General features: G+C 58.9%; 2 protein-coding genes across 9 annotated transcripts; one reads left to right on the forward strand and one right to left on the reverse strand.

Moving 5' to 3' along the window:
* Positions 1-45: 45 nt before the first annotated feature.
* Positions 46-13285, reverse strand: FBXL15 (F-box and leucine rich repeat protein 15). 8 transcript variants are annotated; one of them, XM_081074974.1, is made up of 6 exons: positions 2811-3260; positions 2587-2659; positions 1956-2151; positions 1631-1784; positions 833-1338; positions 46-375 (listed from the first exon to the last, which is right to left on the reverse strand). In XM_081074974.1, exons 3-6 carry the CDS (start codon positions 2006-2008, stop codon positions 186-188), a joined length of 903 nt encoding a protein of 300 aa, XP_080931100.1. In that variant the 5' UTR covers positions 2009-2151; positions 2587-2659; positions 2811-3260; the 3' UTR covers positions 46-185. The 8 variants fall into 8 exon arrangements, with proteins under 8 accessions (XP_080931100.1, XP_080931103.1, XP_080931101.1 ...); XM_081074977.1 differs by lacking the exons at positions 2587-2659; positions 2811-3260 and adding an exon at positions 13098-13285; XM_081074975.1 differs by lacking the exons at positions 2587-2659; positions 2811-3260 and adding an exon at positions 9096-9147.
* PSD (pleckstrin and Sec7 domain containing) lies at positions 4259-19156 on the forward strand. The gene is made up of 17 exons (XM_081074972.1): positions 4259-4396; positions 5616-6346; positions 6592-6694; positions 7178-7532; positions 8238-8678; positions 9852-10046; positions 10212-10292; positions 10495-10607; positions 11228-11286; positions 11398-11487; positions 15116-15159; positions 16547-16737; positions 16823-16893; positions 16998-17155; positions 17328-17472; positions 17746-17889; positions 18357-19156. Exons 2-17 carry the CDS (start codon positions 5699-5701, stop codon positions 18585-18587), a joined length of 3069 nt encoding a protein of 1022 aa, XP_080931098.1. The 5' UTR covers positions 4259-4396; positions 5616-5698; the 3' UTR covers positions 18588-19156.
* Positions 19157-19163: the final 7 nt, after the last annotated feature.

A 19163-nucleotide genomic window follows, 5' to 3' on the forward strand; every position in this document is an offset into this window, starting at 1 on the left:
ACCTCACATCTCCTATCTCCGATAGGGCAGCAGCGCCAGGCAGGAGGGGGTAAAAAGCTCTTTATTTGAAGCTCCAGGGTGGGGCAGGGCTTTGGCCTCTCACCAGAGGCCCCCACAGTCCAATTCCCTGCAGTTCATAGTCAGGCCCCGTCGCACAGTCCAGCTGTGCCCCATCCGCGGGCGGATCAGACCTGCAGGTTGACAAAGGGTGCAAAGCCCGCCATATCCTGCAGAAGCACTAGGGCCTGATGCAGCGGCGGCTCCACGTCGATGTCCACCCCGCGCTTCCGCAAGCGGCTCAAGCTGGGCTCCGCCACATGGTGGCAGTGCCGCACCCGCAGCGAGCGCAGCGCTGGGCAGTACTCGGCCAACGTCCTGGGGGAGGAGCGGGGTAAGACTAAGGGCATGAAACCGCTCCACCCACGGTGAGCAAGCCAGCAAAGCCCGTCTCCCTCCATCTCGGTGCATACTTTTTTCTTCCCAGGCGAGGGAGGGATCTGGAATGGGGTCATACACTCAATGCCTCCAGTGAAACGGAGACTTACTGTCCCTTAAATAGGGAGCTGCTGCTCCCCTGGTTGAAGAAAAGCCAGAAATCTGACTTTGTACGTGAATACTGCCAATGTGTAAACACTGGTTCAAAAAAGTTTTTAAACTATGGGCTCTCTGGTCTAGACAATCCTAGAGGCCTTTCCTGTTCAGAATGGGGGTGTCATGGTAGCAGGAAGATCCAGAAACCGCAGTTCTGCCTTTCGACTAACTACCGCCCGCCCCTACACCCAGAGGCTAAGTGCTTGCTCTCCCCCATCCCACCGACCCCATGCCCAGGCACCTGACGCCGTCGCTTCCAACGCGGAGGCAGCCGGTTAGGTCGAGGTGCTCGAGTTCCGGGCAGTTCCGAGCCAACTCCTGGACGGCGGCGTCCCCCACATTGGCGTTGACCGCCAGCGAGAGGCTGCGGAGGCCGGCGCCGCGCCTCTGCGCCAGGTACACTATGGCCTCATCCTTGAGCTGACGGCAGGCGGTGAGGTCCAGCTCCTCAAGGGCCGGACAGCGGTCGGCGAGACCACGCAGCGCCAGCCCGTCTACCCAGTCACAGTGCGCGAGCGACAGGCGCCGCAGGTTAGGGCAGCCCTCCGCCAGCGCCCCCAGCGCGCGGCGGCTCAGTTGCCCGCAGCCGGCCAGCGCCACACTCCGCAGCTGCGGGTTCCGCGCCAGCACCGGCACCAGGTCCTCGTCGGACAGCCATTCGTGACACGGCGCCAGCGCCAGCTCCTGCAGCCCCTTCGCGTCCCGCAGCATCCAGGCCAATGCGGCCCGCGGGATCTGCGGACCCACCTGCGGGCGGGCAGGCACCTCGACCCTCAGCTGGTCCCGGGGGCGGGGCGGGCGCTGCCTATCCTCCCCTGAGGAGTTCTTTCCTGGCAGCAGCCTGCCCGCGGGGACCCTCCATCTGCCCTCCCAGGACAGACCGTACGTGCCCTCCGGACTGATACCCAGTACTCGCCCTTTAGAGTACTTCCCACTGGGTGGAGCTCTTCCTGGGCATTCCTGGAGACCCAAAGGGGTCGGGAAGAGTAGACAGAGGGGCTGGGGGCTGGGCTGGAGGCGGGGGCGGTACCCGGCTCACCTGAGCGGCGTCGAAGCGGCGCAGCCTCTCCAGGTACAGCTGCACTAGGGCCCGGAAGGCCCGGCTGACGCGCTGCAGCCGGAGCAGCTGGCACAGCGGTACCCGGCTCAGTACGTGTGGGAGCAGCACGTCTTCCCAGGGCAGGTCCAGGAGCCTGCGGGTAGAAGGGGCGTTGGCGGCGGCGTTCCCTGGCCGCTGTTACCTGCGAGTCTGCCTCCGTTATGCTCCTGCGCCTCGGTTGCTAGGAGCGGCCCCCAGGCCCGGCCCTGGTTCAGTTCCCCTTTTCCAGGTCCTTCCTTCTCTCGGCCCCTCCGGTGCTCGGTACCTGACGGCTCCGGGCTCTCGCTCCCCTCCGGACGGCTCCATCCGTGGCTCCATCGGCTGTCTATTGCGCGTGCGTAGTACGGTCTTCTCGCTTTGGCCTAGGAGCAGCCGCCGCGAACCCGCCTCCTTGGGCTGTAGTGACAGACCGATTTAATCGAGTGCCGTCTCACTGAGGATCCTATCTGAAAGGATGGATCCTGAAATTAAGGGCGGAACAGACCGGTGGTGTAACGTTAGACGTCGCCTTCTCCGCTGCAGGGCTTGAGAGCCGAGGCTAGAGAATGCGACGGTGCAGCAGAGACTTTGGCCAGTGATTGCCTCTGAGTCAAGTGGTGATGGGAGGAGCCGGCAAAGCCAAACGCAGAAGGGGCGGAGCTCGGACTCCAAGGTTCTGGGCCTACCCCTCTGCCCTCTGGTAGCTTTTACTGACTTTGAAAAAAGGGAAGTATCCAGGCTCTTACTGTCTGGCACGTAGTAGGTGCTCGATTAATTGTTGAATGAATTGAATGGGCGAAGCTGCAATTTTTCTTACTTCATCAAACTTGCCCAAACCTCCCATTCCTGGTTAATTGTGAAGTGCAGAACTAACCAGCCCCTTCCGCTCCCGGATGATTTGGAACGGATTTACTTACACCTTGCGGGTAGAAACGTAGGGGGCCCTAAGGGCTGTATCTCCAGCCGGGTTTCTTTCCTTCCCCAGGAGGTCTAGAGTCCAGAGAAGAAGAATGCATGCTCAGCCTTCCGGGAGCACTGCTTCTCGGTTGGCCTGGGGGTTTAGTTGTGGGGTCTGGTTTGGACCACCCTGGGGCAGTGACACCCCAAAGCTCTGAGCGCAGACTCTGCGCCGCCCTCTCACCGCGTGCCCAGGTCTTGGTTCCTGGGTCCAATCCTGGGGAGGAACCCCTAGAGCAGTGCTTTCCCCATCCACTGGTGGCCAGGGTGTGAAGGATGCCTAGAGCTACTGCTGTCGCAGAAAGCTGGCTCCCAGCAAGGTTGAGCTCTCCCTTGGTGCCACCGCTTCATCTGCCTCTTCATAACGAAAACTACTTCCCATTCATTATCAGGGCTTCCGGCACCTCTGCAAGGTGGGCAGGTCTGTGCTGTCACTCCACTTTACAGATGAAATCAAAACCCTGGAGAGGAAGCGCCTTGTCCAGGGTCAAGCGAGTCGGGATAGAAAACTCAGGTATCCTGGTTTTCCCAGAATTCTTTCCAAATTCCCCCGTGTCCCAATGCAGTGAGAAGCCAGGAGCAAGGAAGGACCAAAGAGGGTCAACTTGGTTGAGGGACTTGCTCCTTCTTCCTCAGCCTGCTAGGGGAAGGGACAGCTGGACGGATCGACCTCTGCTAAGAGCCACGTGGGCGCGCACCACCTCGGGCCGCGCGCCTTCTCCCCCTCCCCGCTTTGTTAGCGCCTCTGCGCCTGCGCAGTGCGACAAATCTGGCGCTGTCCCCTTCAGCACCACGCGGAGCCCGCGCCGCCCCTCCCCGCGGTGAGCCCCGTGCGCCCCCGCCTCGCACGTACCTCGCGCCCCCTCCCCCCCCGACCAGACCCCTTCTTCCTTCTGAGGTCACCATCTGCTTGCCATAGCTTTCCCAAGGAGAGCAGTTGCCATAGTGACTCTAGCGGCGCTTTCTTAAAATAATCGGGCCCCCTTTTACCTTGGCCAAGGGCACAAGGGTTGCCTGTCCCCCACTTCCTCCAGTCCCAGCCTCATCCCGCTTAACCTCTTACCCTCAGACGGGCGGGACACCTAACTCAGGCAGCAAGGAAGTTCTTCCTGAAGTCTGACTAATATCCCACCTATGGTCAGGGTTGAGTGTCCTGGGTCCAAGACTCAGAACCTGGAGGGTTTGAGGCAGTGTTCCCTAAATCTCTCTCCCATAAATTGATGGTCTTCTGGATTTAGGGGATGGGCCCGGTCTACACCCATACCGTGTGCTTGGCGCGGCCGTGTGCTCGTGGGGGCGGGAGCGCGTTGTGGCATGTAACAGGTCATGTGGCAACCTCCTAGGGACACGCGTGGGGTCTGCAGCGGGACACGCGTGAGCAACTGGGTCCTGTGTGTGGCTCACGGGGCGGTGGGCGAAAGGGACGTGGACACGATTGGGGTGGGGCACGTGAAGATCTTGGGAACATAATCAGGGGCTCCATATGTCCTCCCCTTCGTCAGGGGCAGGTCTCAGGTTGGCGCGAGAGCCCAGCGGGGACCTATCGTCGAGAGGGGGGGCAGCCTCCGGGGCCCAGGGCCCTGGGAGAGGCCGGGGGTGGGGGGGTGGGATTAGCTCTGCGGGAGCCGCGCGTAGGGGGGAGGAGGAGGGACTCAGAGGCGGGCGGGCCTGGAGCAAGCGGGAGCAAGCGGGAGCCGCGCTGCCTTCACAGCTGAGCCTGGCCCAGCCTCTCCTTTGCCTCTCCTCGGCCCCAGCTCCAGGCGAGCAGCGGTGAGTACTGAGGCGGCTCGAGTCCGGGCTGCACTGGGGATACGCTGGGCCCCAATTAAGCTTCAGGAACCTGTCTGGGTTGCTGCTCCTGACCTCTGCCCCTACCCTGCATTGCCACCAGAAGCCCCTTTACCCCTTTATGGTCCCTCCTGGGCTGGACAAGATCTGTCATACCCTTGGCGGGGGGAGGGGAAGAGGAGAGTGGTCTGGTGCAGCTCCCCCTCCAAAGGCCAGAGACTGGTGGGGGTTGGCGGAAAGGGTGTGTGTCCCTGCTTAAGTATGTGTGTAAATGTACACCTGTGTTTGTGTGTGATTGTTACCAGTAGATCTCTGTATCTGATATGCTGTGTGTCTGTGCATGAGAGAATGAAGGCTTATGTGTATATTTGGGTCTCTTTGTGTGTTCCTGTTTGATGACAGTGTGTGTGTAAAACAAGCATGTGCCTTTCCATTACAGGCATATTTGTTATGACTATGAGAGTGTATGAGGGTGTGTCTTTGAGCAACGTGTGTGTGTGCCTGTGTCTGTGTGCGCTGGAAGGTGTAACCTGTGAATATGTTTAACTGTGTACTGACATATTTGTCCCTAAGCATGTGTGTGTGCGTGATTATGTGTACCTGTATGGAGAACAAGAGTGTCCCTTTCCTAGTCAGCATGTATGTATTAGGGGTAGTGACCTCTGTACAGGCCTTTTCCTCCCCTTCACCCTATGCCTCTCAGCTCCTCATGCTCCCTATATAATCCTTCTTTCCTCTCCTTCCAGGGGGCCTGAATTGGGGCCTCCAAGACAGGGACTGTGGGGGACTCATGGCTGTATGATAGTGATGGATGGCTGACACTCTTGGTCCAGAGGGTGGGGTACTAGCCTTCCCCCTCCTTCACCAAAAGTAACTCCAAAATGCCACAGGGACTCTAGGCTCACTCAACTTCTGAAATCGCTTCCTCTGTCCTCCCGGGGTGATGCTCAGGGTCCTCAGGCAGAAGGAGAGGATCCAGGGTCCTGTTAGTGGGGACAGTTCTTTTCTCCTCAGGCCTCCATGAAAGTAGCCTAAGCAGGAGGCCTGGTCACCCCCAGGGGTGGTATCAGTGATGCCATATTCTCAGAGTGGGTTAGTCCCCTGGTGCTCAACAGCCCCAGCTGGTTTTCCCCTCTGTCTCTGCTCTCCTGCCCATCCTCTCCCTAGCAGTTCACTCCCTGCTCCCCTTCCTCTCTTGCAGACCTGTCTGAAGAGCATGCTGCCCCCTCACTCCCCGCCTGGCCTCGCCATCCCTGCCCCCCCAGCCTGACCCCCGGCCCCAGCATGGCCCAGGGTGCCATGCGCTTCTGCTCGGAAGGCGACTGTGCCATCTCCCCACCACGATGCCCGCGCCGATGGCTCCCCGAAGGCCCCGTGCCCCAGAGCCCCCCAGCCAGCATGTATGGCAGCACAGGCTCCCTGCTACGGCGGGTGGCAGGTCCCCGAGGCCGGGAACTGGGACGTGTGACAGCACCCTGTACGCCCCTGCGTGCCCCCCCCTCACCCCGTGTTGCTCCCCCACCCTGGGCACCCTCTTCACCCACTGGGCAGCCCCCTCCAGGGGCCCGGAGCTCCGTGGTCATATTCCGCTTCGTGGAGAAGGCCAGAGTAAGGCCACTGAATGGGCTACCTGCTCCCGGAGGTTTGAGTCGGAGCTGGGACCTGGGTGGGGTCTCTCCTCCCAAGCCCATCCCAGCCCTTGGGCCTGGGTCCAATCGGAAGTTGCGACTGGAGGCATCTACTTCAGACCCACTCCCAGCAGGAGCGGGCTCAGTTCGGCCTGGCAGCCAAGGCCTTTTACATGGGCCACCAGCCCAACCTCAGGTTGGGGCGGATGGCCTTTATTCCTCTCTCCCCAATGGGTTGGAGGGGACCTCTGAGCACCTGGCCACACTATTCCGAGGACCTACTGACACTGGACTTCTGAACCAGGTATGCGACCTCTTGGGCTCCCTGAAACTCCAGAGTCCCAGTAAAGGGTCAAGACTTGGCCCCTTGGTGGTTTTGGACCTGTGAACTATTCACTCTAAATCCTTCAGTCTAACCTAAATCTGCCTCTTTTTTGACCTCTGTGCTTGTCCCTGTGTGTTTTTCTTTCTGTGTCCCATATTCTTGTGCCTTTGTATGTCTGGCTTTATCTCTGGGTGCTTGTGTCTATCTCTCCGTCCTTGGCTTAGGGGGACACCTGGTCCTCACCCCGGGAAGTCTCCTCTCATGCCCAGAGAATCGCTCGAGCCAAATGGGAATTCTTCTATGGCTCCTTGGACCCCCCCAGCTCAGGTAAGGCCTGGGACTGAGGCAAGGAGAACAGGACAGGGCCTTCTCCACTGTAGCTGAGGTATGGTAGGGAGGTTTAACTCCCCCAATCCTTTCCTGGGCTCCTGAGTCAGCAAATGCCTCTCCAGGCCTCAGTCTTTCCATCTGTGTTAGGACAGGGGACGTGGAGAATGGCGGCTGGGTTGGTACCTGCAGGAAGCTGGGTAGTGGAGGGAGGGGATGGCAGGATATCAAGGGTCAGTCCTTGGAGTAGAAAAAAGGCTGGTTCCCTCAGGCCCCTCAAAATTGTTTCACAAGAACTTGATTTGAAATGAGCTCCACTGGCACCAGGACCAAGCTGAGTTTGTAGCAGGAAGAATGGTGGTTAGACAGTGAAAGAACTTCCCTGCCAATACTAGGCAGTGGGGGAGAGTTCCTTCCTAGAACAGTCAGGACAGGAAGCTGACCTGGATTCCCTCCTGACTGGGATGCCTGTGCACACTGCAGGTGCTAAGCCCCCAGAGCAGGCCCCCCCATCTCCACTGGGGTCAGGGCAGGGCTCTGGGGTGGCTGTGGGGCGAGCAGCCAAGTACTCCGAGACGGACCTGGACACAGTGCCCCTGAGGTGCTACCGTGAAACTGACATCGATGAAGTGCTGGCTGAGCGAGAAGAGGCTGACTCGGCCATCGAGAGTCAGCCCAGCTCTGAGGGCCCGCCTGGCACTGCCCGCCCTCCTGCCCCACGGCCCAGCCCATGCCTCGGCCCTCGGCCCAGTCTGGGCAGTGGTGATGAGGATGAGGATGAGGCAGGTGGGGAAGAAGATGTGGACGACGAGGTGTTTGAGGCCTCAGAGGGGGCCCGGTGAGTGGGGTCGTGGGAGAGAAAGGTGGCTTGCTTCTTCCCACGGCCCAGAGGCAGGGCTGGGGTCCAAAAGCCTGGAACAGAGATGAGGCTGGGGCTAGGAGGGTCAGGACCAAGCGCGTGGTAGCAACAGGGCAGTGTGGCAGGAGATTCTGGACAGAGGCCTGGCAGAAAACTGGGGGCGTGAGGGGTCTCAGCAAGAACCCAAGGAGTGTAGGGGCAGCCAGGATAGAGGAGGAAAGGGGTTCTATGGAAGAACAGGTCAGAGCAAGAGGCCAGAGACTGGAATCAAGCTCGGGGCTGTGGGAGCATCAATCCAGAGCCTGGCTCTTGGCGGGAGAGTAAGGAGTGTGGGGACTTTCTGTCTCACACCCTCCTGCAGCTTGGAGTCTCATCTTCCTCTCCTAAGATGTTGCCAGAAATAGAAATGGGATGGCAGGAGGGGAGAGGATCAGGCAGAAGGGGGAGAAAGGGAGATTAGCAGGGAGGGAGAGAGGAAGGGGATTGGGTGCTGGGGGGGAGCACTGAGTAGCATGGAGAACCTATTGTGGGGACCCTCTACCCAGATGGCTTTTTTTAGGGGGTTGGGAGCCTGTGAAAGGGAAATGATAATCCCCTTCACAGAATCTGTATGAAAGTTCAATGAAATGCTACCTGAAAGCTGTCCTCTGGGCCCCTTATCAGAGATTCTCCCTGCCCCTGCAGGCCAGGCACCCGGATGTCTCACCCTGGGCCTCTCAAGTCACCTGTGCCCTTTCTACCTGGGACCAGCCCCTCAGCCGATGGGCCTGACTCTTTCAGTTGTGTGTTTGAAGCCATCTTGGAGTCACACCGGGCCAAGGGCACTTCCTACACCAGCCTTGCCTCACTGGAAGCCCTGGCCTCACCAGGCCCAACCCAAAGCCCCTTCTTCACCTTTGAGCTGCCTCCCCAACCCCCCGCGCCCCGGCCTGACCCACCTGATCCTGCCCCACTTGCCCCTCTTGAACCCGATTCTGGTACCAGTTCTGCTGCTGATGGGCCTTGGACACAGAGAGGGGAGGAAGAGGAGGCAGAGGCCGCAGCCAAGCAAGCCCCAGGGAGGGAGCCCCCTAGTCCTTGCCGCTCAGAGGACAGCTTTGGGCTGGGGGCGGCACCTCTGGGCAGGTGAGTAATTCCTTTGGTTTCTCAGTCCCGAGACCCCAGGGCCCTAGGAACAGCTGTTCCAAGGGACAGAGCCTGAGTGTGAAGATGTGGTTTATATTCCTGACCATTGATAGGGGTGGTTAGGGAATACAGATGCCTGTTTTCCCGTTTGGAGGACTACTCCCTTTCACAGCCAACCTCCTTGGTCTCAGATCCAGTGACTTGAGAAACCATGACTCAGGATTGAAGGGTGCCCAGAGAAAACCCTCCTCTCTCTCCAGGAGGGCTCTTCCCTCCCCAGACAGAGCCTCCAAACTGCTTAGAATTCTTGTGACCCTACCCCCACCCAGCCTGAGGGCTACTGCCATAGATGCAGCCACCAGCCTCTCCCATGGCCTCCCTCCCATGTCGCCTCCCCCCTCCAATCAGGAGTCTCACCCTTCTCCAGGAAGTCCATTCACCAGTCTAACCTTTCTGCTCTCCCCTCTGCCAGCTACCCTCTCAGTCATGGAAGCCATGGCAACATGAGGGGGTGGCCAGGGAGATGGTTGCCTAGCAACCAGGAGTTTCCGGCCTCTGTCTCTGGGTGACAGGTGGCTTTGCGAGTAGAGCAGCTGGGGTGGGAAGGGAAGGAGTGCAGGAGATAGGGGATGAGGGGTTGCACTCTAACACCGGTACCCTCTACCCCAGAGCCTGCTTCTTTGTGGGTGAAAGAGAAAGATCAAGGAGGAGACTCCTCTCCCTAAAAGGCGTTGTGAGGAGGAAAGACAGGAGCGGGAAGGTGTCCCTGCTGCCCTCAATTCTTTGACCCGCTACTGTTTCTCCCTGACAGCCTATCTGTGCCACATTTGCCTTCTATCTCTCTCAGAGATAGACTATATTCTGGGTAGGGCCAGTGTGGGGATGGGGAATCTATGTCTAATAGTAAAGTTAGGGATCTTCGGGGAAGCAGCCAGAACTCCCACAGCAGTAAGATGGATGTGGGTTAGACTTGAGGCAGGACTTCCACAGAGAGGTGGTAATGATGGAGTAGGGTGATGGAGGGAATCTGTACAATCTCCGCTGGAGAAAAGAAAATGCCTTCCCTATGTCCCAGTCACCCTTTCTCTGCCTTCTGTGTCTGGAGGCAGAGGAAGGATCTGGATGGCCCCTGAGAGCCTGCCCCACCTCTGAGCTGGTGTTCTCTCCTGGCAGTGAACCACCCCTGAGCCAGCTGGTGTCCGATTCAGACTCAGAGCTGGACAGCACAGAGCGGCTGGCTCTGGGAAGCACGGACACCTTGTCCAACGGGCAGAAAGCAGACCTGGAAGCCGCGCAGCGCCTCGCTAAGAGGCTGTACCGGCTAGACGGCTTCAGGAAGGCTGATGTGGCCCGGCACCTGGGCAAGAAGTAAAGCCACTGGGCTGAGATTGAGAAGGGGGTCGGGGGAATGCATCCTGTGGGCAGCACCTCTACATCCCCTCTATCTAATGCTCCCAGGTCTCTAGGTAACCCCCACCTGGCCCCTTGACACTTCCCCTTGAGACTCCACCTGTCTCTCTGCCCTGCCCACAGCAATGACTTCAGCAAACTCGTGGCTGGCGAGTACCTCAAGTTCTTTGTCTTCACGGGCATGACTCTGGACCAAGCTCTCAGGTGGGTGCTGAGCCCTCTGAGGGCAGCCCCCATTCCCCAGGCCTGGTATGCAGGGCCTCAGCTATGCCTCTTCAGTGTGTGCCTCCCCTAAGCTGCCCGGACAGTACCCTTTCTAAGCTGGCTCAGCATGGCCAAGAACCAGGGCTGCCTGGTAAGAGAAACTTGGGTAAGGGTAACATGCTCCCTCTTCCCTCCACCCCAGGGTGTTTCTGAAGGAGCTGGCCTTAATGGGTGAGACCCAGGAACGGGAGCGTGTGTTGGCCCACTTCTCCCAGAGATACTTCCAGTGCAATCCCGGAGCCCTGTCCTCAGAGGGTGAGGAGGCCAGGAGCAGGGCTTTCCTGGCTGGTCACTGAGGCAGATGGGCACTGGGAGTGAGCATAGGAGCATGAGTGTGTGTGCAGGAGTGAACCAATGCACAAGACTATAGGCATGTCAGCACGCATGTGTGCAGACAGTGCTGATATGGCTGCACGGATATGGAACTGTGCATGTGGGCAGGCATATTGTTAGAGTCTTGTGTGTGTTGTGAAGAGGTAGGTGGCACATGGGTTTGCATGCCATTGTTCACATATGTGTACAAGACAGTGCTTGGCTTGAGTGGCTGCACTGGTCTGCATAGTGTGTGGGACCCACTTGTGTTTAGTGCAGACACAGAGGCATGTGGGTGTTGGGCGGCAAGCAGCCTCCAGCACCTTAGGGAGCTAGGGAAGGTGACCTGAGAAGAAGGTGAGGTCCCTTCTGAGGGATCTGCTGGAGGAGAGACTTTTTCGGGGGGAGCGGGGTTCGCTAATAGGGTTCAGGACTTACAAAAGAGTGGTTGTGGGCCAAAGAGGGTCCTGAAAGGGGGCAGGGGATGAGCTGGAAGGCTGGGAAGAGAGCTGTGGGAAGAGTCCCTGGGAGGTGGCTGAAGTTGAATATCAACTCTCCCGCAGATGGTGCCCACACGCTGACCTGCGCCCTCATGCTACTCAACACGGATCTCCACGGCCACGTGAGTGGGGTCTGGTGGGAGGGGACCCGGAGAACCGACCCCGGACGGAGATTTTAAATCCTGGGAAACGACGGGACGCCCAAGTTCACCGGCCTCTGTTCCCTCCCTTAGAACATTGGGAAGCGCATGACCTGCGGAGACTTCATCGGGAACTTGGAGGGCCTCAACGAAGGCGGCGACTTCCCCAGGGAGCTGCTCAAGGTGGGGGGCGGGGCGGGTACAGGTTGCTGGAGGGGAGGGATAGGGGACCTGTTAGCACCGTCCGAGGGAAGTGAGGTGAGGGGCCTACCAGCCTCCTTCCACCGGAGCCTGGACTCTTGTGACTCAGCGTGGGGACCAACCCCCTCCCTCCAGCCCCACACTCCGGCTCTCAGTACATGCGCAGTGGCGTGCAGTGGTGGCTGTGCGCTGCGGGGGGGGGGGGGGGGGGGGGAGGGGAGGCGGCTCTCTAAAACACGTGATCAGGCGGCCCTGGACCCCGTATTTGCTTTCATCAGTGCCCCTCCTCCAGTGTTCACTGAGGATGGGAGGGACAGGCTGCATGGAGGTGGGGGGCACAGGTACACCGCTTCCCTCCTCTCCCTTCATTCCCCTGCCACAGGGCAAACAGTCACAAAGGCCATCCTGGTACCACTGCGCTGGAGGCACCTGGAGGTAGAGGAGCCTGAGAGGGACAAAGGCTTTTCCAAAGTCTGGTGACGAGTTAATGCCAAACTGAGACTAGCTACTTCGTTTCTGGTTCTCATGCTCTGGCGCCAGCACTTGAAGGGTTAGCCACCCAGGAGCTGGTAGGAATGGGAGGAGGAAGGGGCATCCAGGTCGCATGGGTTCACTCCTCTCCCTGATGCGTGGTGTTTCATCCTGGGAGGCCTGGATTCACTTGAAACCACCAGGGTTGGCAAAAGGGTCTCTGGGCCACCACATAAATGTGACTGCATAGGAGTGTCCTTGGGATTGTCTGTGACCTTAGGCTGTGTTGGGTTTCTGAGTTTGAGACTGTAAGTGGGGACGTCCAATTTGAGTTGGGGATATGCTTGAGTTGAGGTGTACATACGTATATACATATACATATATACATATATATATATATATGATTTAGGGTATCGGTGAATGAAGGGGCTTTGTCTGACTTGGGGTGTTTTGTGCTTTAGGGCTTATGATTTTAGAGTGTGTATTTGAGTTGGGGTGTAGGTTGGGTGTTTACTTTTGTTGGGGTGTACATCAGTGAATTGGCTGATTTACGACATGTGTCCGTGTGTAGAGGGTATGTTTGTGCGTTAAAGACTAAATTTTGAGGTGTGCATCTGAATCTGTAGTGTCCGTGAGTTGTGGTAAATGTGAACTGGCGCATCTGGTTCGTTGGGATGTATGCCCGTAAACTGGGGTGTGTGTACATGAGTTGGGGTATACACACGGGTGTTCGAGGTATATGCGGCTTGGTGAGTTGGACGAGGCCGGTGCGATTCCAAGGCTGCCTCCATCCTGCGCCGCCGTGGCCCCTCCAAGCTGGGACAAAGGGCCAGCAGGAGGCGTTCCGCTCTCTCCTCTCACTCCCCACCCCCAACTCTGACGTGCCTGGAGAGCTCTAGACCCCACAGGGTCCGCCCACCTTCGCAGCCTCGGGCCCAGGGGCTTCCTGCGCCACCCCCCAGCGTCCCCAGAGCAGCCTGCCCCCTCGCAGGGGCTCCCCCAGTGGCCCCGCCAGGCCCCTCTCTCATGGCTGCGCACCGCGGGCCCCCCTCTCAGTCCAACGCCTCCATTTTGCGCCGTCCCCGCCCTCCCCTCCCCGTCGGAGCCCCCCTCCCGCTCACCGAACTGCAGAGCCTACAGCGCCGCCACCGCCACTGCGCGTTCCTGCGTCGGTGGGAGCCGGCCGGGCTCGAGCCGGGCCGGGCTGCTCGCGCCCGCTGTCGAGGGAGCCGTCCGCGGGCTGTCTGGGCCGTCAGGGGCCGAGGGTGGGCGGGGGCATGGCTGGGGGCCGCGGCGCGCCGGCCTGGCCAGCATGATTGGCGTCAACAGCATCCACAGCAGCGCCGGGCGGCTGCGCTCGCGCTCGCTGTGCTCTGTGCGCTACGGGCGCACCCACCGCGGCGCCGAGACCCTGTGCTACGGCTGGCCGCAGCGCTCGCGTAGTCTCAAGCCCGTGCTCTACACCGACCTGGTGGTCAGCCGCCTGCAGAGCCGCAAGAAGAAAAAGGCGGTGAGGGCGTTGGGGCGGCGGCCCACGCCAGGCTAGGGGGCGACCGAGGGGGGTTGCCGAGGGAGGTGAGGCTGAGGGGGGTGGCTGGAGGCAGGCAGCGAAGGCGGCACGCGATGAGGGGGACATCGGTGGGGCTGAGGGAGAGCACAGCAGGGACGTAGCCTATGGGGTGGGCATGGACTGGAGGGGGAAGGGCAGAGACCCTTGGATCAAGCTGGGCATCTCAAACTAAACGGTCTTTGGGTCTTCTAGATGTGGGCATGACGTGGGTCTCGCGGATGGGGTTTAAGACTTTGGAAGGAAGACATGGTTGGGGGCCAAAAGGGGCAGGGGATGAACTGGAAGGCTGGAGACAGGATTGCAGGTTGATCGTCATTGTCCACTTCAAGCTCTGGCTAGAGAGTTGGAGTAAGGGTTTAGGGTCCAGGCTATGCTGGGTTTGGGCTGGGTGTGTGCTGGGACGGTAATGTGTACATAAACTCGGTTGTGCTGCGTGTAGGGTGGCGGCTGTAGGGTGTACTCAACCCTTGACTGGATATGCTTGGCATGGCAGTGGACAGTGAGAGAGTCAGAGACTGGTGTGTTGGGGTGGGGGCTGTGTCCCATCACGGAGAAGGCACCGACGTCACCACTGCACCCAGCTCACACGCAGACAGCATCACACGCCACGCTTAGCCTAACACGCACATGCTGGGGACACACCCACTCACAGACAGGCTGTTGGAAGCGCCCCCACAGTGGGAGGCACTAATGTGGACCCATATTGTAGGCCACTCCCAAGAAGAGGGGTCCCTACACCACTCCTGAATCCCATTCTCTCCTCTGACTGCCCCAAGGTCCCCACAGGTCCCCCAGACCAACTGTACAGAGGGGAAGTGACTGGTTCAGGAGCTCACAGGAAGTTTGGGGTGTACATGGTTTGGAAGCTAGAACTACTGCCTTTTAGACTAGTGTTCACTCCCCAGTAACATGAAGTGTGCGAGTGAGCGGGAGTAGGGGGTGGTGGACCACCCTGGCGTTTGGCTTGGCGGACAGTCTGGGTTGAGGGAAGGTCTCACCTTGTCCTGGGATTGAGAGCCAGGAGAGTAAGTTCTCTATTAGCCAAAGAAGGAGGTGACAGGGTGAGTCCCCTTTCCTGGGCCTCAGTTTCTCCATGTGCTCTGTGTGGGTTTATCCTGTGGAAACAGGCTCAAAGCATATGGTTGAGGAAAGGAGAGATTTCTTTGGTTGCATTTTTCCATTCCCTCCAGAGCTGTGCTGCTCCCTCCCAGGATCTGAGCAGGATGACCCCTTAACAATAACAGTAAAAATAATAATAGCAGCTGTCATTTACTGTGCATTAACGATATGCAAGGATGCACTGTGCTGCTTGTCCTTCATTAAACGTGTTACTCCGTTTGTTCTTCCGCATGAATATTTGCTCAAAGTCATGCAGGTAAAGTGGCAGAGCTGGGCCTGGGTCCTCGTAAACTGTTCCAGAGCCTGTATTCTTGGTCATTACACCCTGTTGCCCCTTTGCCCAATTCTGTCTCCTCTCTCAGGTTGGGAGGGAGTGCTCTGAGCTCTGGCATTGGGGTACATGGTGCACCCCTCCACACACGCCACCCTGATTTGTTCTTCCCTCCCCAGGCCTTGTACAGCTCCATCAAGAATGAAAAATTGCAGTGGGCCATGTGAGTTTTGGGGCTACGTAGGGGGGCTGGGGATGAGGCATGGGGCAGGGTAGGCCTGAAGAGGCCCAGGAGCTGAGATGGGCCCTATGAGTCCTGGGGCTGTGGGGCAGGGGAGGCGGGGGAGGCCACGAGAGGCAGTGAGATGGCCTCACTTCCTTCTTTGGAGATGCCTGTCTGGACTTGGGGTTCTGTGTCTTGTCTCTAGCTGGCTTGTTATGACAAGCTGGGTTGGGGGGTAGCCATTGTCCGCTGGCCTAGGAGGAGGGGTGCTGAAACAAAAAGGGGAGGTCCCTTGGCAACCTTAGTGGGAAAGCAGAAGTCTCTGAAGTTAGGGCCCTAATCAATAGCATGAGCACCCCGTCAGGTCCTAGGAGCCCAAAGTGTCACAAAACAAGAGACAACATTGCTGACTCTTGGCAGCTCCAGTAGAAACAGAGAGATTCGGAGTGAAGTCTTAGAAGAGTGCAATCTGAGGGAGGAGGTCCAGTTTTAGCCTTGCGTACCCTAGTCTGAGGGTAGAGCCCTCACCTAAACAGTCAATAGATCACTGATATTTGCTGGTACCTGCTGAGAGTTCAGTCACTGCTCAGTTTAGCTGGAGCTCCCAGTAGGCAGGAGAGAAGACTTCAGGGAAGGCAGAGCTCAGGACTGGGGTGGAGGGAAAGATCAGGGAAAGCTTCTTGGAGGATCGGGACTTGGGGCAAGCCTTGAAGAGCGGAAGCATTTGTTTGGGGCATCAAAGGGGGAAGTTGATATTTAGGAGGCAAATACTGTGGTGGCTGAAAATGAGTGTGGCATGGGGAGACCAAGAGAAGGCAGGCCTGGTTGGAATGAAGTGGAAGGAGGAGGAGACAGTGTTGGCGGGGATGTATCATAGGCTCCATGTGGGAGGGAATAGGGAACTTGCAGGTTCTTGAGCAAGGGAGTGGCCAGACAGAATCAGACTTTGTATCTGACACAGCCTGCAGCCCAGGTGTACTAGGGGACCACTAGGAAGCAGTACTTCTGCCACCTTTTAGCCCACAAGCTGAGTTGGTGCTGGGTGTGGTTGAAACAGCGGAGTCAGATGTGTATCCTGGTGGAGAAGGGTGTGAGGTTTGGTACGTGTACAGAAATGGAGAGGATGGGGCTATTACACATGAGGGGAGGAAGGGACAGACATGGCCCTACCCTTGGAAGCTTTAATCTGAGAGAGGAACAATGCTGCCTCAAGAAGCCCTGATCTGAGCTAGGGGACACAGCTGAGAAGACCTGGTTTGAGAGCAGCAGTTCCCCTACCCCCATGTCCACAAACACTGGAGGAGCTTTTCTGGGTGGGAAGAGGCCAGGATTGAAGGGGGGTGAGTGGCTCCACGGCCAGCCCCTTCTGAGGTGATCACATCTGCAGAGACGAAGAGGAACTGAGACGCTCTCTGTCTGAGTTGGCCGACCCCAACCCTAAGGTCATCAAGAGGGTCAGCGGGGGCAGTGGCAGCGGCTCCAGCCCTTTCCTGGACCTGACTCCTGAGCCTGGGGCTGCCGTCTACAAGCACGGGGCCCTGGTGCGAAAGGTGCACGCAGACCCTGACTGCAGGAAGAGTATGTGGCCTGCTGGGAAGGTCTGGGGGATGGATGGGAGTGGGTCTGTCCCAGAACCCCCGTGACTTGTCTTTCTTCCCCCCAGCACCTCGGGGCAAGCGGGGCTGGAAGAATTTCCATGGGATCCTCAAAGGCATGATCCTCTACCTGCAGAAGGTGCGGGGCCAGCCCAAGGGGTGGGGTCCCAGCTGGCTCGGGGGTGTGGTTGGCTGGGCTGGGCCAGGCTGGGACTGGCCAGGACAAGATGGGCACCCCTGCAGGAGGAGTACCAGCCTGGGAAGGCGCTGTCAGAGGCAGAGCTTAAGAATGCCATCAGCATCCATCATGCACTGGCCACACGTGCCAGCGACTACAGCAAGAGGCCGCATGTCTTCTACCTGCGCACAGCTGACTGGCGGGTGTTCCTCTTCCAGGCCTCGTGAGTGCCTTCCTCCTGCCCATCCCAGACCTCTTCCTCCAACTCTCAACTTGCTCCCCTCCCTGGTCCCTGGGTTGCCTCTTTCCTCCTCAGGCCACATCCTGAACCAGGACCTGCACCCCTGGGCAGGAACCTTGGGCCCAGGTCCCAAGGAGCTGTGCTATCTCCTCAGGAGCTTGGAACAGATGCAGTCCTGGATCACTCGCATCAATGTGGTGGCTGCCATGTTCTCTGCACCCCCCTTCCCGGCTGCTGTTAGTTCCCAGAAGAAGTTCAGCCGCCCCCTGCTGCCCAGCGCTGCCACCCGCCTCTCTCAGGTACCCTCAGCTCTGTTCACCTGGCCAGTGGGATGGAGGGGGGCAGGCCCAGGCCAACTACATTCAAGGCTACCGTGTATGATCATGTAGACAGCCAGTGTACCAGGATGCTGGCCACGGGGAACTGGGGGTCAGCCTCCACTCCACTTGCCATGCCGTGAACCCAGACGTGGTTGTTTGTTCAGCCAAAAGAAGGGGCGCCTTTCAAATAAACTTGCACAAAGGCTCTGTATGTGCTCGAGTGCCCCTGATCGTGTCCCCTCTGGTCTCTAGGAGGAGCAGGTGCGGACCCACGAGGCCAAGCTGAAGGCCATGGCAAATGAATTGCGGGAGCACCGGGCTGCCCAACTGGGCAAGAAGGTCCGGGGCAAGGAGGCCGAGGAGCAGCGGCAGAAGGAGGCGTACCTGGACTTTGAGGTGAGCCTCCCAACCTGCGCACCTCTGTGACACCTCTATTAGCAGGACCTCTGTCCCCAAATACAGGCTCAGACTAGTGGTTACGGGCATGGATTCTTAAGAGCGGGACCAGTTGGGTGACCTTGGGCAGGTTGCTTAATCCTTCTCAGCTTCAGTTTCCTCTTCTGTAGAACCAGAAGAATATTCGATTCTCACTAAGGTACTGAAGTGAGATGGCTGTCAAGTGCTCAGTTTTCCCAACTCTGGTAAAGGCTTAAGAAACATTGACTGTTACCACAGGCAATCTTGAGAGAGCCCAGAGTCGCCAACCTACCAGGGGATGTCAGTCCTTGGGGCTTTAGAGATGGGCAAGGACCTGCCATCTCTTAGCCTTCTTCAGCATCCCTCCCTGATCCAGACGGGGTGGAGAAGGGGTGGGATGGGCAGAGGGTGGAGAGTGGGCTCACAGTCGCTGCCCTCTGCCTCAGAAATCCCGCTATGGCACATATGCAGCGCTGCTTCGGGTCAAGCTGAAGGCAGGCAGTGAAGAGTTGGATGCAGTAGAGGCAGCACTGGCCCAGGCGGGGAGCACAGAGGATGGAGTTCCCCCACCTCACTCCAGTCCCTCCCTGCAGCCCAACACCTCCAGCCAGCCCCGGGCTCAGTGTCACGGCTCAGAGCCACGGGCAAGGGCAGGCAGTGGGCGGCGGAAGCCCTGAGTTGGGGGTGGGAGTGTGGGGTGGTGGTGCCTGCTGGGCGCCTGCATGACACGGCCCTGCCTGAGCCCGGGCTGGCCTCGGGCCACCCCTGAGGGCTCCTCGGCCCAGGGCCCAACCGCGCCGGACGCGGTGTCCGGGGCAGGGCAGGGCGAGGGACTGGCCTCGGGAGCCCAGGCTAAGGGCCCCTCTGAGACCCCCTTTTTGTGATAATGTTTTGCACTTTTTCGTACTGGGGGCTGGGGCGGGAGGGGCCAGGGCCCCTGGACTTTTGATGCTTTTTTTTTGGTGGGGGAGGCCTGACCACGTTTCTGCTTTCTGCTGAGACCACCCCCACCCAACACCAGCAATCCCCCTCCATCCTGGGGCCTGGCTCAGACAGAGGCCAGGAGTTGGAGCTGAGCTGGTTTTCCCTCCTTCCTCCCTGAGGGCTCACCCTCTTTCCAGAGGTGGAGGATGGGTGTCCATGCCCAGGCCCCCATACACAGGCTGGGGCAGCATGGCCTTGCTTTCCCTCCTTCAGTGGGCCCTGCCCTTTGTACAGCCTCCACCCCCATTAAAACTGCTCTGGACTTGCTG

This window comes from Rhinolophus hipposideros, assembly GCF_964194185.1.
Source record: "Rhinolophus hipposideros genome assembly, chromosome: 15".
Lineage (NCBI taxonomy): Eukaryota > Metazoa > Chordata > Mammalia > Chiroptera > Rhinolophidae > Rhinolophus > Rhinolophus hipposideros.